General features: G+C 44.3%; 1 protein-coding gene across 2 annotated transcripts; it reads left to right on the top strand.

Annotated features, from left to right (window-relative positions):
- The first annotated feature begins 758 nt into the window (after positions 1-758).
- On the top strand, positions 759-20,472 carry cpda (carboxypeptidase D, a). 2 transcript variants are annotated; one of them, XM_079733045.1, is made up of 21 exons: positions 759-1,518; positions 1,986-2,233; positions 7,254-7,396; positions 7,984-8,153; positions 8,301-8,773; positions 9,940-10,131; positions 10,462-10,629; positions 11,022-11,131; positions 11,252-11,354; positions 11,852-11,994; positions 12,404-12,573; positions 12,730-13,032; positions 13,877-14,072; positions 14,304-14,439; positions 14,719-14,865; positions 15,024-15,122; positions 15,277-15,326; positions 15,460-15,591; positions 15,884-16,069; positions 17,862-17,964; positions 18,657-20,472. In XM_079733045.1, exons 1-21 carry the CDS (start codon positions 911-913, stop codon positions 18,878-18,880), a joined length of 4,104 nt encoding a protein of 1,367 aa, XP_079589171.1. In that variant the 5' UTR covers positions 759-910; the 3' UTR covers positions 18,881-20,472. The 2 variants fall into 2 exon arrangements, with proteins under 2 accessions (XP_079589171.1, XP_079589170.1); XM_079733044.1 differs by having other exon boundaries at positions 18,654-20,472.
- Positions 20,473-20,590: the final 118 nt, after the last annotated feature.

The following is a 20,590-nucleotide window of genomic DNA, read 5'->3' as shown; positions in this document are numbered from 1 at the left end:
GGTAATACGTGTTCAGGAGCGAAGCCAGGGCATTATTGATATGGGGGCCAGCTCGGGCCAGTCTTTTATTTTGGGTGGCACTTGGTTGTCAAAATCAAGTGCAGTCCATTTTAAAACTCACACAGCGTGTCCCTAAGACCCCGTGGCCCGTCAGGCCATAAACAATGAATTGAATAAACTCTCTTATGGACACTAATAATGTCTTATTGATAATCCCATGTTATTGGAATGGGTGCTCAGATGTTCTGCGATGTGTCATGATTATGTGAGGGGTTCGGGGCCTTAACAAGACAGGGATGTTTTTGGTGCAAATGACAGAAAGACATGTAATTGCCTTTTTAGGCATTAATTTATTGAGGTAAACCGTAGCATTTTAAATGCAATATTTATTTATAATATGAAAATATAAGTCTTTAAATAAAAATAATAAGTCAAAAATAAGATCAAAATAACATACATATATTTCAGACCTTTTCTATATATATAGAAAAAAAGAATAGATATATTCTTTTTTTTCATACGGGGGGGCAGGGAGGTGGCCATCCTCTGACAATGGTGGCCGTGCCTCACAATTTCTCTAAATTACGCTCTTATTTTAGTAACAGCGAAAAAAAGGACGACGATCATATAAGGCATATTGCGACGTTTAATAAATAAATAAATACCGGTTTTGGTTCACTACCTCTTAAATGATATGAATGAAGCTCCGCCTACAGCTGACGTCACACGGAAGCCTCCTCCCCGAGGCTTCAGGGAAGTTGTGGCAGATAGGCTAGGTTGTTGTCTTTGTACAAGGAGACATTAAGCTAGCCAGCCAGCATAACATTTTCTCCCTACACGTTATATACCTACATATAGTGTATGGTTCAATAGCTAGGTGGAACGGAAACACGGCGAACCAGGCAGTAGTATGGAGCCTCATATACACGTTTCACTCTTCTGCCTCTTTATTGGTGTCGTCTCTCCGAGGACCGCGGAGGCCAGCGTGGACACTCGTATCAAACCGGGAGTGGACAACTACAGCAAATATTACAATTATTCGGAGTTGACCGGGCTTCTTCAATCCATGGCCAATGCCTATCCTCACATCACGAACCTGTCCAGCGTAGGGCGGTCCGTGCTGGGCAGGGAGCTGTGGGTCATGCGGATCACAAAGGACCCCTACACAGACGATCCGGGGAAACCCAGGTTCAAATACGTGGGAAACATGCACGGCGACGAGACTATATCCAGGCAGGTGCTGGTGTACCTTGTGGACTATCTGCTGACCAAGTACGGTGAGGACCAACGCGTCACGGAGCTGGTGAACACCACGGATATTTACATCATGCCCAGCATGAACCCAGACGGCTTCGAGAAGTCCGTGGAGGGCGAATGTGCTGGGTCCAATGACGGTCGTGCAAACGCAAGAAAAATCGACCTCAACCGAAGCTTCCCGGACCAGTTTGGAGAAACGGAGGTTACTAAAGAGGATGCCCCAGAAGTATGGTCCGTTATTCAATGGATATTGGCCAAAAGGTGAGTGGAGAAATCCACACACACAAGCACACTCAAGAGTAAATATACTCCGATCCGACTAACCTGTCCCTTAACTTTACAGTTTTTATACCTGCTCCCATCAGTGTTTTATGTGACCTAGTCCTAGCTTTGCACTTTGGAATTTCCTCAGTCGACCACCAATCCAGATAGTATGTTTGTTTAGTTTTTTAATATAAGTGTTTTTAGAGACCGAAAAACAGTGTGGTCAGTAGAAAGTTATCCATGATCTCTTCCTTTTCAAGCTGTGATTTAGACTGGGGATTGTGATTCGAGGTCAGCCATGTCATTTTTTAACATTTTAACAGGCACTATCTGTTTAGGCAGGGCAACATATATGTGACACACACCATGCTAAATAATGCACATCTTTTTAACATTTCGTTGAAATGTCTTGTTTGTCATTTCCAACTGGCCTGGTTTAAACCATTGAACCTTCTTCCCTCCAGATTTGTGCTCTCGGCCAACCTGCATGGTGGCACTGTGGTGGCCAGCTACCCCTTTGACGACTCGGCCAGCCATCAGCTGCAGGGTGTATACAGCCGCTCAGACGATGACCTTTTGTTTCGTTACCTGGCCCGCGTCTATGCAAAAAACCATCCTGTGATGAGGACCGGCCATCCCAACTGCCCTGATAATCCAGATGAGAGCTTCAAGGAAGGCATCACCAATGGAGCCAGGTGGTATGATGTACCTGGTAAGATGCTTCCTTCCTCTCCTCCATTTTATTCAGGCCAGCGTACATGCCTACGGGAAAGAGGTGTAGTTGATATTCTCACGCCCCGTCATTATTGTTACCCTGTTCCCTGTGTAGAGTGATACACTTTGTCATGTGGGGGGGGGGGGGGGGTAATTGCAGCACCACTTTCGCTCACAATATTTTTTGTTGTTGTGCTGAATCACTGTTGGGCCGAAAAAGGTTGCTGACAGAATTCTGTTGTTAAGCTTGACCTTATCTAGACGTCTTGTCATTGAGGAACAAAAAAAACCTGACAGTAGATACCTGCGCTGTGTTGCCATGGAGATGAAGTAGTGAAGGCTGTGTGATATTCTGTATCTTGAGGTGACATGGTGCACTAGGGAGATGTTGCCGACACACCAATAAATGAGTTGGATAGTTTTCTGTGAAATTTTATTTTTCTTGACACAAGCATCTCCCTAATTTGGAATCCAACAAAAAGAATGCTAGACAAAGGCATTACCTAAGGTACATTATTGGTCTTTTTAATCGAAGATGGCATGAAAGGTTTTCATGTTTTCAAAGTACATAGTGTGTCTGCTGCTGTTGATACAGCCGAATTATCGTTGATCATCCACACAAGGCTGGCAGTGAGCAACAGGCAAAACAATGAAAGCCAAACACTTTGCAATAGATGGGCTAGAAGCAGTTATTGCAGGAATGCGTTCAAACACTCCAACCAGGCCTGAAGACAAAACACTGTAGTTGTAACAAAGTCTTTAATCATAGAAGCAGATTAGGAGTCTGCGGCATGCGTTTCTCGGACAGGCGCTCACATGCCACATGGAGGCGCCGGCAGTTGGACATGGTGGCACGACGTGCCATCAGTCAATCTATGGAAATACATGTCTCATATCCAAACACCCTCTAGATTGTGGTGGTGTGAATAGGGTTGCAAGTGTCCTGCGGACAGGAACTGGATCAGCTGCCCTGGTGATCCAGAGGGGGAAGGCCTTGGTGGATGGTGAAGTAATAGGAAACTTTAGTCATCGGCATCAGAAGGATTTGGTTACATCTCTCTCTCTCTCTCTCTCTCTCTCTCTCTCTCTCTCTCTCTCTCTCTCTCTCTCTCTCTCTCTCTCTCTCTCTCTCTCTCTCTCTCTCTCTCTCTCTCTCTCTCTCTCTCTCTCTCTCTCTCTCTCTCTCTCTCTCTCTCTCTCTCTCTCTCTCACACACACACAAACATTTTCGTTCCAAAAGCATGTCAGGATAATCCTTGTGTTTTGCTCTCGGATTAATGCGCAGTCACCTGGATTAGATCACGGAAAAGGAATTGTCTCGATTTTAAATAGTGGGCCCAGAAAATAAACCGAAACCTGATGATCCCTGGTTCCGTTTATTTTCTCTGTAATGTTCACAGAACATCTCCGTTATGGTCAAGGGGGGGTCCATAATCTGTCATTGATTGATGTTAACATTTCAGTTATGTATGCCTAATTACTAATGGATATGGAATGTTATCATGTGTAGTTATCAAGAAGTAGTGGTAAATCTTTGTAATCTATGTTATGTCTTTACAACTTTACAGTAGACATTGACTCAAGATAACACTGGGCTAGGCTAGTACACACAGACAAACTCACCCACTCTCTCCCTCTCTACTGGATGATCTTGTGGGTCGTTTAAAAATGAAAAGCTTTTGAGTCAGGCCTAGGAGATTAGGCCAAAAGATTATGGAAACCATTTGTGCCTTTTTTTCTCTAAAACTACAAATCACTTTCTTTAAATCTTTTGAGAAAATATTAACATATGACTTCTAAACATGTTACCATAGTTCCAGTCAACAGGAATAAGTACACGTTGTAGACTAGTAATAAGTTATACGATTGGATAATACTTTGTTATCTTATCTAGGGACCTCCTCGAAAATGTGATGATACATCTCAAGAGGTTTATCCTAATAAATACATTTTGATTTAATTGTATCTTATTAAGCATGACCCACCATTTGTGGGAAGCAGCCTTTGGTAACCAGACCCCTAGACTAGTTTGGTTCCATTAGCTCAAGGGATGTTTTGTAAAAGGGCTGGATGGCGCCCAGAGCCTGCCACACACAAATATACACTTTAATCATGTGGATTTTAGATGATAAAAAAAAATCTGTCTAGTTTCGTTATTATTTATTGTTTTTCCCTTATTGTTTTTAATCAAGAGGTTCTTACTTGTAATGCGCGATATAAACGATATACGATATAAACGATAAAAAAATGGCCTACGATAGAGATTTTAATTCTATCGCTCTATCGCGATAATGCATGTTGATGACGCAAAATACAATGTTTAATTTTTGGTTTGGTGCAATTCCTTTTCACATTGCAATTTTCGCAACAGTGCCAGAATTCGTCAACAAACCTGCATGTGTAAAGAACGTTAACCCATTTGTACCGGCTGCTGTGCGGCGCAACATTGTATCTAGTAGATACAATGTTGATCCGCGCAGCCGGTACAAATGGGTTAATGGTAAACACGCATTGATGCGCAATCCGGTCTTAGAGGTAAACACGCACAGATGCGTGATCCGGTCTGAATGGGTTAAATCATTGGACAAAAAGGTCTGGGGCGTTGTAAAGCGTTAAAGAAAAAGGGTTCATTGATCTGTGGACTGGTCCAACTCCTTCTCCCTCATCCTGACTCGGAATGTGTTAAATGCATCGGCATTTTTAAGTTATGTTTTCCAGCATACTTTTTACTTGCTTTTGTCGGACCGTCGGGTGGTGGCTCAACATGGAGCAAAGAGGAGACGGAATGTCTTTTGGATATCGGACCCAAATATCCAAAAGACGTTCCGTCTCCTCTTTGCTCCATGTTGAGCAACGTCTCCGAGACCACCTCTCCGGCTGGGTCAACCTCCTTTTGATGGTTAAAAATATCACGTAATCGACAAAAATCTTAACAATCAATGATCGATCATCAATTAATCATGGCCATCCCTAATTGTCAGTACAGTGTCTGTTCCTTATCTAGAAAGACACCTGTTTTTCCTGTTCTCTGCATCTTGGGTGGCATTTAAGAACCAAGGACTTAAACTAAGTGTAGTGCCTTTTAGAATGGTTTGCACTAAGGAAAAGAAACCCAATACTAATTTTATTTATCTGCAACATTATGTTGTATGATTACAGTGTTTCACAATAAATGTTCTCGAAATGACATACTATATTTCTCTTTTTTTTAAATACATTTAGCAGTTTGGCTTTCCTTAGGGTCTATGTAACCTGTTCTGAAACGGTTATTTTATGATTTTATATCGTGATATATGTCGTTATCGCAAGAGGCTGCAATGTATATCGCAATATGGATTTTAGGCCATATCGCCCATCTCTAGTTCTTACCCGTTTACCTGGCAAGAGACTTGGCGATTTATCAATGCAAGCTACTTCTGTACCCTTTTATAATTAATTTGAGTTGGTCTTTGAGTTGGCTCATCTCACATTTGAATTAGCTTTAGTATGGGTTGCTTGTAAAACCAGATTAATTTTAGAGTATTCCTTAAATTGGATTATATGACATTTTGTTCATATATCACATCTATACGCTCAACACCCACAACTTGCTGGCGATAGTGGCTGCTGCCCAGGCCAAGGCAGTAGTTTCTTTGGAACTCGGGGTGTGCCCACCTGGATCCTGTATGCAAGAGGATATTTACGTTTAGGGAAGGCATTGTTTCCCTGCAAAATAGAGGATGTTTGCCTTTAGTCTCAGTAGGCAATGACGCCTGATACAGCCCAGTTTAATTAAATGCTGCTGAGCTCTTGAGCATATGCCTGTGGTATACATCCTGCTTATTAGCTTCTTTGTTCTGTCTTGAAATGAAATCATCCGGTTGAGCGTAAGGCCATTACTCATAGGATCAGGTTCAGAAGGCTCTGCGGCCTCTTGATGAGGAATCCATGAAAAACAATTCTAAAAAAATGGCCTGTCTTGTTAATAGTCAAACCTGCTCTTTAGTCCAAATCAAAACTGTCTCATGACCTATATAATCCACGCTGTGTTTTACATGTTGGGTCTAGTGGAGCACAAGCACATGCTTGTCTATTGTTTGATTTAGCCGCAGCATTGTGTTGCTCAGTCAAACTAGGAATGCACTCATGCCTTATCAACGCAATGCATCCTGCCTGAACTCAGCCAAGAAAGTTTGTGTTCATGGAACTTTACAAATTGAACGCAAACCAAAGAGATTGTGTTAATGGAACTTTACAAATTGAACGCAAACCAAAGAGATTGTGTGAATGGAACTTTACGAATTTAACACAAACCATAGAGATTGTGTTAATGAAACTTAACAAATTGAACTCCAACCATAGAGATTGTGTTAATGAAACTTTACAAATTGAACTCAAACCATAGAGATTGTGTTAATGGAACTTTACAAATTGAACTCAAACCATAGTGTTTGGGTTAATGGCACAAACTGTGAAAACTGAAATACCTTCCTTGATATTTTCAAAATCATTTTTAACAATATATTTTTATACATGCAGAGTATACATTTTTATATCAGTCACAGTTACACATTTCTGTTTCTTACTATGCCCTGGCTTGTCCCAGAAGGTATGGTAGAGCTCTGTTTTACATTGGGATACATTTGTCACAGAATATATGGTACAGCTTTGTTTTACATTGGGGAATATTCAAAGAAGGTATGGTAGAGGTTTGTTTACATTGGGGAATATTTGTCCCAGAAGGTACGGCGGAGGTTTGTTTTACATTGGGGTACGTTTGACATCTTCAGCTTTCAGACGTTCCTCTGATTTGGTTTCTTAAAGCCACGTTAGTTTGACATTGAGTTTCAGCCGTGTGGTCGCGTGAATAATATTGACGAGGACATAAAAGGTAACTGATGTTGGCTGTTTGTACCGCGTCCATATCCTTGTATATATCTTATATTTGGACACCGGTACCACCAGGCACGCGTCATGTTCTTCCTCCTCATATGCTGCATGCTGATTTGAAGCAATGCTCCCGTTGTGTTGTCATTCAGGAGGGATGCAGGACTACAACTACCTCCACGGAAACTGTCTTGAGGTCACCATGGAGCTGAGCTGCTGCAAATACCCCCCTGCCTCTGAGCTCAAGAACGAGTGGGACATGAACAAAGAGTCGCTGATGGCCTACATGGAAAAGGTAGGGAGTAGGCGGTCTAACCATCACATGTATGTTATGTACATGAATACATGTGTGTGTGTATGATGATTTGTTTGATGATATATTGTTCCAGAAGTAATTGCCTCATTTTGGTTAAGACTATACTTTATGCCACCGATATCTTGATAGCATAATACTAATAATAATGGCATAATAATGCAATGAATGCAATACAACATGAACAGTGACCCTGGTGATTATGAATAGGATACCTGATTATGATTCATCTAACTGATTTATTCTCAGACTAGAGCTGTCATAAATCAACCCTGGTGAATTTAAATGAATGTTGCTTTGTCGCAAATAACCTTATTATCATGCAGGCCAAACTGTAGCACGCTCGCAGCCTAAACATTGTCTCTGTTATGTTCTTAACTGCATTATTTCACAAGTAACTCATGCAAAATGGTATAATAGCTAGGGTATTCCACTCTCATTTCCTCAGGCAAACCCCTACCTGATCCTGTATCTGAATTCGCTTTCACTTACAATTCTCTACTATAGCACTTAAATAAAACTCCAGCTCTACCAAGTGGTCTCAGTCAACATAATCCTATTTCTTGCAGGTTCACATAGGGCTACGTGGCTATGTGACAGAGGCCAACAGTGGCTCTGGCCTCCCTGACGTCAGCATCGTGGTGGCAGGCATCAACCACAACCTGACCACAGGACAGCACGGCGAGTACTATCGTCTTCTTCTCCCTGGACAGTACAACATCTCCGCCATCGCACCAGGGTAGGCACTGTTCTGTTTTGATTTGCTACGGTAAAAAAGAACAACTAGTTTCTTAAGTGACTTCCTGCTTGGGTTTAGGCTTCTCTGTTTCCACGTTCTTCAACAAAACTAGATTGACATTGACGTGGATAACTTGTCTTTCCACAGGTACACGACCCAAACGGTCCACAGCGTCCTAGTGACCGAGGGCAAAGCCACTGAACTCAACTTCACCGTGAGGCCCACTCCCAGCACGCTTGTGAGCGGCGTCCCCGTGACGACCTCAGCCGCGACGTCCGCCCAGAGCACCGCCCAGGGCACCGCCAAGAGCACCGCACAGAGCACCACCCAGAGCAGCACCCCCACGCCCGAACCCACCCCTTCCGTGGAGAACAAGGCCCCGACCTCCAGCGGGAACCGCAGCGACTCCCCCCCCCCTCCCACCGCCGGCCCAGAGGTCAGGCCCCCCCTGATGCCGCAGGACTTCCGCCACCACAACTACGTCGACATGGAGCTGTTCCTGCGCAGGCACAGCGTCGAGTTCCCCGCCATCGCACACCTCTCCTCCGTGGGCAGGTCCGTGCAAGGCCGCGAGCTGTACGTGATGGTTATCTCCGACAACCCGACGGTCCACGAGCATGGTATGTTGGGGAACAGGGATATGAGGGCTACGGGTATGTTTCCCTTCCTTTAACACCCGCCCAGGGTGCGATTTGCCGGTGGGGATGGTGGGGATTATCCCCCCCTCTGGTTTACACGTCCTACCCTCTGCTGAATTATTTTTATCCTCGGTGGGGATAAAAATTATCCCCCCCACCCAAAGTATTTTCACCATTACATCGTAATAATTAACAACCAAAATACACAGGGTCCGTCTTCATTTTGAAACATTTTAAAATGTTTCTCAAAATTATCCCCCCCTCTGGTTTTTTCACAAATCGCACCCTGCACCCGCCCATACTGGCCGAAAGCCAGGGTTGGTGTTGAATAATGCCGGACCTCTGCATTTGATTAACCACACCAGATTTCTCTCATCAACGGGCAAGTTCTCTCATTCAAGTACTTGAGTTGGGTTAACTGTCAGCAGTGCAATATACGAAGGGTAGTGGTGGTATATCGCTTTACGACAAACACTAAGGCTATGTCAGCCTAGAACAATGCCTCTTATGTTATAGGCTCTGGTTGAAATGAATTACTTTTTTTTTAAGTTTGTTAAATTAAGTTTGTTTGATTGGACAAGCTCTGTCAGAAAAGCCATGCAGTGCTTTCTGAACACCAACGCCATGTTAGCGAAGGCGGGACAAGTAGTTGTGGAACAGTGCGTCTAATGGTTTGGTAGGCTTGAGTTACACGACTGATCTGAATGAACAGGTCCGTGACACAAGCTCGGTAGCGGCTAGTGGGGGGGGGGGATGATGCAACATGTGCTTCCTCGTTCTGCTCTGGTTTTCATCATTTACCAACATTTGAATTTTTTAACCTATTTTACAACACTTGGTTGTTTGAGTAAACTTTGGCATCAGAAACTGATTTTATAGAGACACAAAGATCATGTTGTGGCAGCAATTTAAAACATGGGAAGCAACATGACAGGTAAATAAAGGGTCCAAATGAACTAGCATCATTTGGATTGTCTACCTACCAGAGTGGAGGCATCGTCCTCTTATATGTAACCCCGACTCTTTTTACCTGTCAAATGATCAAACCTATCCCACCACTGCACTGGTGGGTGGCAGCTGTTGCATTTGGACCCCGTGTACTGGACAACAACACAACAACATGACGTCCGCTTATCTCCTCCCACCAGGCGAGCCCGAGTTCAAGTATGTGGGCAACATGCACGGCAACGAGGTGGTGGGACGGGAGCTGCTGATAAACCTCATCGAGTATCTCTGCCGTAACTATGGCAATGACCCCGAGGTCACCCAGCTGGTCAACAGCACACGCATCCACATCATGCCCTCCATGAATCCGGACGGCTACGAAATTGCCAAGGAAGGTGGGCCGAGGCTGTCACTCACACCACAGTACACCCTTACACACATTGACACAAGCACATAGCCCTGGGAGCTTTTACATACGCATTGACCAAGGGTTGTTGCTGCTGCTTGCGTACAGAAAGTTTGCTTCTTTGTGCATCATTGTGTTGCCGTACTTACTTTCGTCCTGACAATGCATTGGTAGTGAATTCATAAGTTTTGTTTTTTACTCATGTCATGTATAACGTCGTACCACACTGTACAGCTCATAATAGAGAATAAGTTAAACACTAATAACAGCAAACCAAACCCAGTTTGAACACTTTCTTCCCTTTTTGTCTTCCTTAAAGGGGATAAGCAAGGCTACCAGGGACGGAACAACAGCAATAACTTTGACCTGAACCGCAACTTCCCCGACCAGTTTGTGAACATCACGGAGCCAAGGCAGCCGGAGACGGCGGCTGTGATGAGCTGGTTGGAGAGCGTCCCCTTCGTGCTGTCGGCCAACCTCCACGGGGGTGGGCTCTTAATCTCCTTATATTACGTCTGGACAAAGTCACGAATAGTGAATATCACAGGCCTTTTGCCTTTGCTGTTTAAATTTTCATGGATGAAGTGTGTTTGTGTTTTTGGACCTTTGTGACACATCTACAAAGTCAGAATTCTTGCGTTGCTCAGTTAGCTTTATCATTAACATTACATTGGTGTGGTTAGGGTTGGGATAGAGGTTAGGGTGTAACACCTATCCCCATTAATATCATGTAAAATGTTGGTTACAATTTCAGCTAAATTAATATATAATTAATCAATTAAGAGTCTATACCTTCTAGTTGAGGTTTTTGCTGGATCACTGTTGATGAAATTTTTAAATTCTGCTTGAATCCTCTCCCCGCCGTTCCCTCTAACTCAGGCTCTCTGGTGGTTAATTACCCCTATGATGACGACAGAGAAGGAGTCTCGCAGTACAGCAAGTGCCCCGATGACGAGGTCTTTCACCAGGTGTCTAGAGCCTACGCACAGGTAACATGACCCCCTCTATTCCAACGGTCCGATTTGATGTTCAGATGCTAGCTCCCTCCAACACATGATGTGGAAATAATTTGCCTGTGTGTGTTGTGTGTTTGTGTTTGTGTGTTGAAGGAGAACGCTCCGATGCACAAAGGGCACCCTTGTGAGATGCTGTACCCAGATGAATATTTTGGGGAGGGCATCACCAATGGTGCCAACTGGTACAATGTTCCTGGTACGTCCCTCTGTTTTGACAAAGACTCTCTCCTAGGCACAGAGAGCTCTGTACATTTACCCTACATTAAGGGCATTTAGCTTACTCTTTTATCCAAAGCGACTTACAATAAGTACATCTGTCAGTAGAAAGAGAAACAACAATATATTGCTGTCAGTACATTAAAGAAGTTCATAGAAAGGGTCAGACAATGCTAAGTATTTTTAGACACTATTTGTAGACGCGCGTCGACTCAGAGGAATCTGTAGATGCATATCAGCTCACATGACTCTGTAGGCAAATATCAGCCTGTAGTTTGTTGACAGTTGTCAACTTTCCAGTTTGGCCATGACAGCAACACACATTATATTAGAGAGTAATTATAGAATAAGATGGCATTTAGGATAGGTATACTGAACAACAACTTGAAACTGTGGGCTAAAAGGTTTTGATCTTTTGGTCTTATTATTAGATGAAGTGAGTGGATGTTGTTCTGAAGTATGTGCGTTACCTTTCAGGAGGCATGCAGGACTGGAACTATTTGAACACCAACTGTTTTGAGGTCACTATTGAACTGGGCTGTGTCAAGTTTCCCTTGGAGAAGGACCTGCCCAAATACTGGGATCAAAACCAACGATCCATGCTACAATTCATCCACCAGGTGACACACAATACTGTGTGGGAAAAAGTGATCATGTTAGAATCGGGATTTCATGCTTCCGCAATATATTTTTTAATTTAATTTAATTTTAAAGACAATTAATGGTACCTTTTGGAGGCAGATTGTTGATTAATTTGATTCAACTAGGTGCTGTTCTGTTCGGCCATATTCAAAAAATAAATGACCTGGAACTGTAGAACAGGACATCCAATCGCAATATTTACATAATCCCGATACATATCGAATTGGCGGTCAAAAATCTTTGGACTACTCCCTGTCAATTCCCGTCCCTAAATGTACTTGCAATTATTTTTTGTATTTGTTGTATTTATCTTCTTCCTTATTCTCAAAGGAGTATTTTCTCCCCCCTCATTCTTTGTGTCGTGTGTGTGTATGTGTGTCCCACCAGGTCCACAGGGGAGTCAAGGGCAACGTCTCAGACATCCACACTGGTTTTGGCATCCCCAATGCCACCATTCGTGTCGAGGGCATAGATCACAACGTCACTACAGCCCAGACGGGAGACTACTGGAGGCTGCTGGTCCCCGGGACATTCAAACTCACAGCCTCGGCCCGCGGGTAAGGGAAGGGCCATGGAGGTGCATGCCTCGGCTGTGGGCCTCACTCACCTCGTGGAAGATGGCCGCAAGGGAAATAAGCCTTGTGCTCCTTGCATACATCTGGAATTTCCATTGAAAATCCGCTTGCAAATGAGCTGGTTGGTCTGCACCCTAGGTATGAACCGATGAAGATCTACGCCACCATCCCAAAGGACAGAGTAGAGGTGGTGGACTTCAAACTGAGCCGCGTCGGCGCCGGGCCTGAAGGCCGGCTCCCCGCGGGCCCGCCACCCACCCAGGACCCCTCGGTGGAGGAGTTCCAGAACTTCATCCGCTACCTGTCCCAGGGTGAGGGGCTGGAGGAGCTGGTGAGGAGCACCGCCACGGAGAACAGCTACCGCTACCGGAGCGAGAGAGAGATAGCAGAGTCTCTGAGAGGCCTTCTCCTCAACTTCCCCAAAATCACTTCCCTGCGAAGGTACCTGCCCTGGTTCTCTCATAGCCTATTTCAATTCTGCTGGCCTGAATGCTTTTAGCTCTCTGCCAACTTGGACCTAAAGGGTTAACGAAAGGAAGTAAATGTCACTCACACAAGCTAGGCTTTCAAATTGTGGTGCCTGACATTTTCCATCCACCAGATGTGTAATGTCTTTCGGCCGATTTTCCGTCTGTTAGTTATTGCAATAGTGAATGTCTTCATCCATTGCTTTGTTTAGTTTACTTGGATGATTTGATAATAAAGTCTATAGATTCTCTGTGGAGCTGGGCCCACACTTTGCGATTTACAGTCAGCTGATTCCACAAACTGCAGGGCCGGTCTGCCAGATGTGCGTTAGAGTGGGCCCCCATAGTCGTTTTGTCTAGTGAAAGATGCTAATCTTTCTCCATATGATTTCTGTCGTCATCGTCCAGATTAGATCTGACAGGTTTGATTTTATCAGGCAAGTCTATCCAAGATGCAGTCCCACAGCGGTATTTTCAACAGTCAAGGAGAAGCCAGAACAAACAGTTTTTCAAAACAAACAGCCACGCACGTGATGCAAATTAGTAAACCTCAAAGGAGGCTGGTTGAAATTGTTTGTGTTGGTTCCCCCATTTATGCGTTCTTTCCATGCAGATCACTGCACAAATAACCACAGAGGCGTACTGTATGGCATCCTTGTTTGTTTGTTTACGCTACTCAATCATTCTGAATAATTTCCGATTGGAAAGAAACACTGGCCCCCTCTCTAAGTATTCTGCTTTCTTGAGATATTCTCAAATTATTGCTGAACGTGAGCATTCCTAACTTTCCGTTGTCTTTCGATTTGGCTGATGTCTAGTCTGGGCCAGAGTGTGGATTTCCGAACCATCCGGGCTTTGGAGATCTCCAACCGGCCGGATGAGGCGGAGCCATCTGAACCCAAAATAAGATTTGTGGCAGGGATCCATGGAAACGCTCCAGTGGGCACTGAGCTTCTGCTGGAATTTGCAACCTTTCTGTGTATGAACTATGGCAAGAACCCGGCCATCACCAGGGTGAGGAGCTTCAGAATCCTACATGCCAACGTTGGAGCAGTTCTAGTACATCTGACACACATCTGCTCTCCTGAATGTACATCGTGTTTCCTATCATTAAGGTCCTTGAGCATTGTCGTCTAGCTATTTCTCATGGATTATTTATGTGAATTCCAGTAATTAATGTTCTGAGTCATATTTCTGTCTGTCTAAGCACTCTCCTCTCTCTCTCTTTGTCTCTCTCCATGCCAGCTCATTAACAGTACACGGATTGTCATCCTGCCCCTCATTAACCCAGACGGTAGGCAGCTGGCCGAGGAAAGGCAGTGCACCTCCACACGGGGCATGGCCAATGCTCGCGGCAAAGACCTGGACACAGACTTCTTTGGTCAGTGGTTTGGAACCTTATAAGTGGGTCGTAGGGTCAACGGTCACCAGAAAGCGCTAAATTAGTGATGCGAAGAGTATCGATATGGAGGGATTACTGGTATTTGATCTACGCTAGTTTAGATTTTCTTACTGCATATACTCTCATAATAAATGGCATGAAAGCCAACTGTATTTTACTGCATTGACCCCAGCCACATGCCCATGTTCAGCACATTGAGTCTACTATGCGTCGTATGAAATGTCATGTGCTTAAAAAAGAAACTTGATTTGACTTCAGGCAACGCTTCCCAGCGCGTGGTGGAGGCCCAGCCAGAGACCAGAGCAGTGATGAAGCTTATCCTGGAGAGGGGGCAAACGCTGTCTGTGTCTTTAGATGGGGGCGCTCTTCTGGCTACCTACCCTTACGACAAACCCGTCCAGACTGGTAACACAACCCAAATACACTTCTTTTTTTTTTTTTCATCAGTTCATTTAACTTTTAACTCCATACATTTTAAGCAAAGGAAGAAACATGAATGACGGCCGATGGCGTCCTTGTCACTTACAACCTGATTTGATCCGTCGTATGTTCTTTCTCTCTAGTTGAAAAGGAGGGCACTCTGAAGTACTTGGCTAATGTGTACGCCAGAAACCATCCCAAGATGCATCTCGGGGACCCCAGATGTCCAAGCATGGGGCAAGGTATGCAATTGGAACTAATGCTATATAGTATTAGCCTTACTGCTAAGGATTAGCATCATATAATTCACAGCATTGATAATGATTTGTCTATTGCATTTTTAAGCATTCTTTTGTAGCGTTTTGGTACATTGTTTATGGTCCTTGCCCATTCCAGGCGGGGTTCTCAGGGCAGCAGAGAGGCAGAGCCACATGGGCAGCATGAAGGTGGGTTGCAGTGTCTCGCTTTCACATTAACACGCAGAGGAGGCCTTCTGCCTCGGTGACCAGCTGGTGCAGATGGAAACGAGGCGGTGGTCGTTAAGATGTATGAGTCATGTGTGCGCCTGTGCCCTTCTAGGACTTCAGTGTGGACTTTGGCCATTGTCCCGAGATCACTGTGTACACGGGCTGCTGTATGTTCCCCCCCGCCGAGCAGCTGTCCACACTGTGGGCGGAGAACAAGAAGGCTCTTCTCAGCATGCTTGTGGAGGTAAGGAGGAGTCCCATGATCTGAACATCATGGGGTCATTACTGGGCAGTAGTATGTGCAGCATGGGGGAATCTGCTAGGGATACATATAAGGTTGGGGAAAGTTGTTTACGTGGGACTATGCAAATGCTTTCATGCAACTAATAATTTACCATGATACAATTTTCATGTTGAAAACATGTAGCATTTTGCGTAACTGTTTGTGTGTGTTGTGTTTACCTCACTTTTCCCAATCACACCCTCTTGCTAAAGTGTTATATAAATGAACAATTGCGTTTCCTTATGTGTTCTAGGCCCATAAGGGCGTGCGAGGTGTGGTGCAGGACCCGAGTGGGAAGCCCATCGTCGGGGCCATGATCGTGATGAACGGGGGGGTGCGGGTCTACACTGCAGCAGGGGGCTTCTTCCACGCTCTGCTGGTCCCGGGCAGCCACGACATCGAAGCCATCGCTGATGGATACCAACATCAACGCCAAAAGGTATACGTGTGTGTACAGAAGCACCTCATAAAGCAGTGGCTCTGGGTTGTGGGTAAGAAATTAGAAGGTTGAGGTTCGGAGGAGAACATTCCTTACAGGGAAGAGAGGTTGGCTTCCACGCAAAATAAACCCTTCTTGGCTGTTCAGTCTTGGGATACATTTAACTTACTCAATTTGCATAACAGCCTCTTTCCTCCGAAGAACCCGAGCTTGTCTGACTAGTTAATAGTCAGTGGATACAAAGTGTTATTCAAATCGTTTCAACATTATACACTTCCAAAAATGCTTGTTATAAATATGTGCTTCTCTTAAAATGAGGCAAAGTAAAAAATTAATGATACGTTAAAAAGGGCATCAAACTTTTTTTAATGTTTAATAATAGAAATAGACCAACTGTTATCAGCAGCAGTTAGTCAGAAGCTTTGAAGTGTTTATGAAAGGAAAACGTTCCACAAAAATAGTAATGTCAATAATTTTGAAATTGTAAATATCAACATTGCAACAAAAGGAATTGGTAACAAAGTATTTTTACTGAGTTTTACTGGCTGTGTCTGGACGAATGGCATGGCGGCTCCCCTTTAACGTCCACCGCTATGCATGGCGTGGGGCGGAGCACACAGAAGCGCTCCACCACCTCCATCCTACCGTCGGGCTGCTCAGAGATGTGCAGGGTAGGGTAGGCAAGCTCCTCAAACAGGTGCTCCTTAATGGTCCAGCCCAGCTCCAGGCTGTAGGTCTGCCCACGTGGGAACAGCGAGTCCACCACAGAGTGGTAGGCGAGCTGGTACTCTGGCACCGTGTAGCCGTGGATCACCAAAGGCTCTGTGGCCCGCCCGTTGGTCGCCAACGTCGGCTCCTCCTGGGCCACTTCAGCTGTCGGGGAGCCCTGAGAGAGCTTCAAGTCTGGGAGAACGGCAGCGTTCCTCGAGTACCGCTCAGCCGTGGGTCTCGGGATGTCGGCTTTGCGCTGGGGGTGCACCAGCGGGTCCAGATCACACGTCACCGACAGCATGTCTGGCCTCTCCTTGATAGCATCCCCGTACTTCTTAGGACAACGAATGCTGCGCCGTAGGCCATAGGGACACATCTCACGCCTCTGGTGGCACTGGATGTGGGGGAGGGTTTAAGGGGTAGAAGGAATTTCAAACGGGGTGTAGTTTATGAAATAAAGCAAAAAAAAAAAAAAAAAAGGATTAAAAATGAGGATGCACTTACAATTTGGCAACACTGTATTTGTGGTCGCGAGGACAAAAGACGCAACCATTTTTTTCCCCCGGCACAAATTACCCTGGAGACTGCATGACATGGGAGTCCTGGCCGATCCTTCACCATTAACTGCTTTGTCAAATGGTCAGGCTGCACTTCACTCACCAAGTGAATACAATATAATAATAATAATAATAATAATAGCGTGCTCCGCTGCTCCCTCGTAAATATGGTGTCGTAAATTGAAATACCAACTTATCGATTTCAGTCTTCCCAAAACAAACGTAGGAAATGTGTGGTTGTTGGCAGCCATTCTACATATCAACCGCTGATCTGCTGACACCTGCAAGCATTGAGGACCTTTAACGAGGCGATTAGACAGGCTTGTTGTAAAGGTGTGTGTGTTCCTGTGTCAAGTATAGCTTCAGGTTTTTCACTTTTTAATATATTTTTGTGGGTTAAATGTCACAACCCATTGTTTGCATTTGCCATTCATACAGGAAATGGTGAAGAAAAAACATTTAATAAATGTTCAATTGTGAATTAAGGAAAAACTGAGGTTGACTTTGTTTGGACATCTTTACAGGTGGTGGTGTCGTCCCATGAAGCGGCCAGTGTGGTCATCATTTCGTTGAACATGGACAACCGTATCTTCGGTCTGCCCAGAGAGTTTGTGGTGGCTGCTGCAGGTAAGAATGTAAAAAATGAAAAATAAAGCTTTATCAAGTTATCTCAGAGCTAGTTATTCTCATGGTTTGTATATGGGTCAGTGTCTTCTGGTGTCAGGTTATTATACATTTAATCAGATGAATTGTTTGAAAACATATGGAGAGGAATGTTAAGCTTACCCAGTGGAATGATTTATGGTGATGATACTTTAATTCCATGGACATTTACCTGTCATGTATGTATGTTTTGGCAACCCGGCTCCTTAAGTGGTCCAACTCCCCTTAATCAGCACATATCTATATGCGTTAAGCCGTAAAATATGCTTTTATTTAACACAAAAGATAAAGACGGGTTGGGTATCTCCAAACACGAAAGAAGAACAAACAACTCTGGACATTGGTCCCCTCCTCTGAAACCACATGTGTTCCATCAGAGTATCAGATAACCCCTTTTATATGTTCCTCAGCTGCGTCTGTCGTCTCGCCACATTCCCCCTCCTCTTTCTCAGGTGTTTCACATTGCGCTGAGTGGGGCCAGTGCTCATGCGTTCACAAGCGCCATCTGGGGGAAATGGGTGGTAGACCGCCTCGATCACCCGCCCCCTTGGCTTCCAGGGGTGTTGTGCGAGAGCCGCGTTGCCACAATGTACATACCTTGTGATTCATGTCTACTGTGTGTCAAACATCCTCTTCTTCCCTCTACTCCGCAGCAGCCTCTATGACGGCCCTGGTGTTGACCGCCTGCATCATCTGGTGTGTGTGTTCGGCCAAGTCCAACCAGCAGAAGGACGGCTTCCACCGGCTGCGGCAGCACCGGGATGACTACGAGGACGAGATACGCCTGACCTCCATGGGCTCCAAGAAGGCCCTGCTGGGCCACGAGTTCCAGGACGAGAGCGAGAGCGACGAGGAGACGCTGTACGCCAACAAGCTCTGAAGCACCAGCGACGGCCAGCACACCCTGTCCCTGCACTCTGCTTGTAGCCCGGTGTTTTCCTTTTTGGTTGTTTGTACATTCCTTCACTCTTGGCCCGCGAGGACGTGATGGACCATTGGGCTATGGCACCCGTTTGCTTTTTCAACAGACTTTTCAAAAGTGATTGCGTCTCCCGCTCTGGCTCTCCCTCGCTCTCTTTCTCGCTCTCTCTCTCTCGGCCGTTAACCTCCTGAATATGTGTGTATTATAGTAATACTATGAGAAGAGGAAGCGAGGAGCTGCCCTGTATAGAGGGGACACTGGGAGTTTACAGTTCAACGCCTATCCGTCCAATACACACCGAAAGGTCAACCCTTTTCACATCCAGTCCCCCCCAAAAGCATTGTTTGTCACGTGAGAAAGTGGTTCAGTCCAACCACACGAATGATGTTCTCACTGCTTGAATGAACTTTGCATAATCACAGAAACCTGCCGTTATTGATAAAACATATGCTGCAATGCTACTGTACATCGATACAAAGTGAAATTTATTATTTTTAGGTGCCATTTTGGGATGGAGAACCCAACACTGTGCCTTGGCTGTGGTCAAATTCAACAGCCTGTTATAAGAGTTTGTGACGGATTATGAATGATCTAGAATCAGATCCAGGCTTAACTAAAGGGTGTACGGTAATTTAACTACTTAAAGTTGTTGAAATCAAATGTTTTTGTGCACAGAGGATTGTAACCGGTTGGTTGTATTTTCCTCCTCTCAGCTCCCTGACACAAGTCAAATGGAGAGAGTTGTAGGTACAGGGAGCTCTATGCATAGGAAAGCAATGATGAAAGCAAAGAATGCTTTTTAAGACATCCATAAATATCATAAGTCGGAAACTATGATCCTCAATTGTTGACTTATTGGATCATCTTTATTTTGATTTGCAACTTTTTGGATAGAATATAAAATAACTTTTTACATGTATTTGGCTTTCATGGCTTTCTGAACACAGGCTATTTAGCATGTTCCTTTAAAATGTTCATATTTCATGAATGGTTGTTGCCATATCTGGCAAACTTCATGTAACCTTTAGACCTGTTGCATACACAATGTGCACATATCCATGATATGACCACTTAAGTGTTTTAAAAAGAGGCCCGCTTTTTTTGTGGTGGTAGCCTCTTGCTATGCACAACATTAGAATGGATATGTGACCTGCCTTCAAGTGGATTATAAATATATCTGAGATTAGTGATTTTTCATTGTAGGCCAATATCCCCAAATGACACTTAAAAAGTGCAGCAAAGGGTAAATATTCAAGTGTGAAAAGTTGGTAATTTATTTTACTTAGTAATACTGTTCTGGAGTGTTTGTGTGTGGAATTGTGTTGAAAATTGGGTACGAGAAGTTAGGTCTGTTATGATGTTGGTGTAACATTTTATAAAAACTGGAAATTGTTTGTACATATTCAGATGTTTGCCAAATGTAGATAAAAAAAGAAGTGCAATTTAAACTAAACCATTGCTCTACTGCAAACAAATCATTTAATAAACCTTTCTATGCGTGGTCTTAAGACATGTTACCATGAACACCGTCATTAAAATTCAATAAAAGATGTCAGATGTGTTTTTTTGCTTTGATTTGAATGTTGTATTGTATATCCAGAATATTTATATTTTAGGTTTCGGCTTGTGTAATATATTGATCGTGTATAGTATATTTGCAATGGTATT

This window comes from Pollachius pollachius (assembly GCF_949987615.1).
Source record: "Pollachius pollachius genome assembly, chromosome: 3".
In the NCBI taxonomy this organism is placed as follows: Eukaryota; Metazoa; Chordata; class Actinopteri; order Gadiformes; family Gadidae; genus Pollachius; species Pollachius pollachius.
This window is presented reverse-complemented; position numbering and strand designations above follow the sequence as displayed.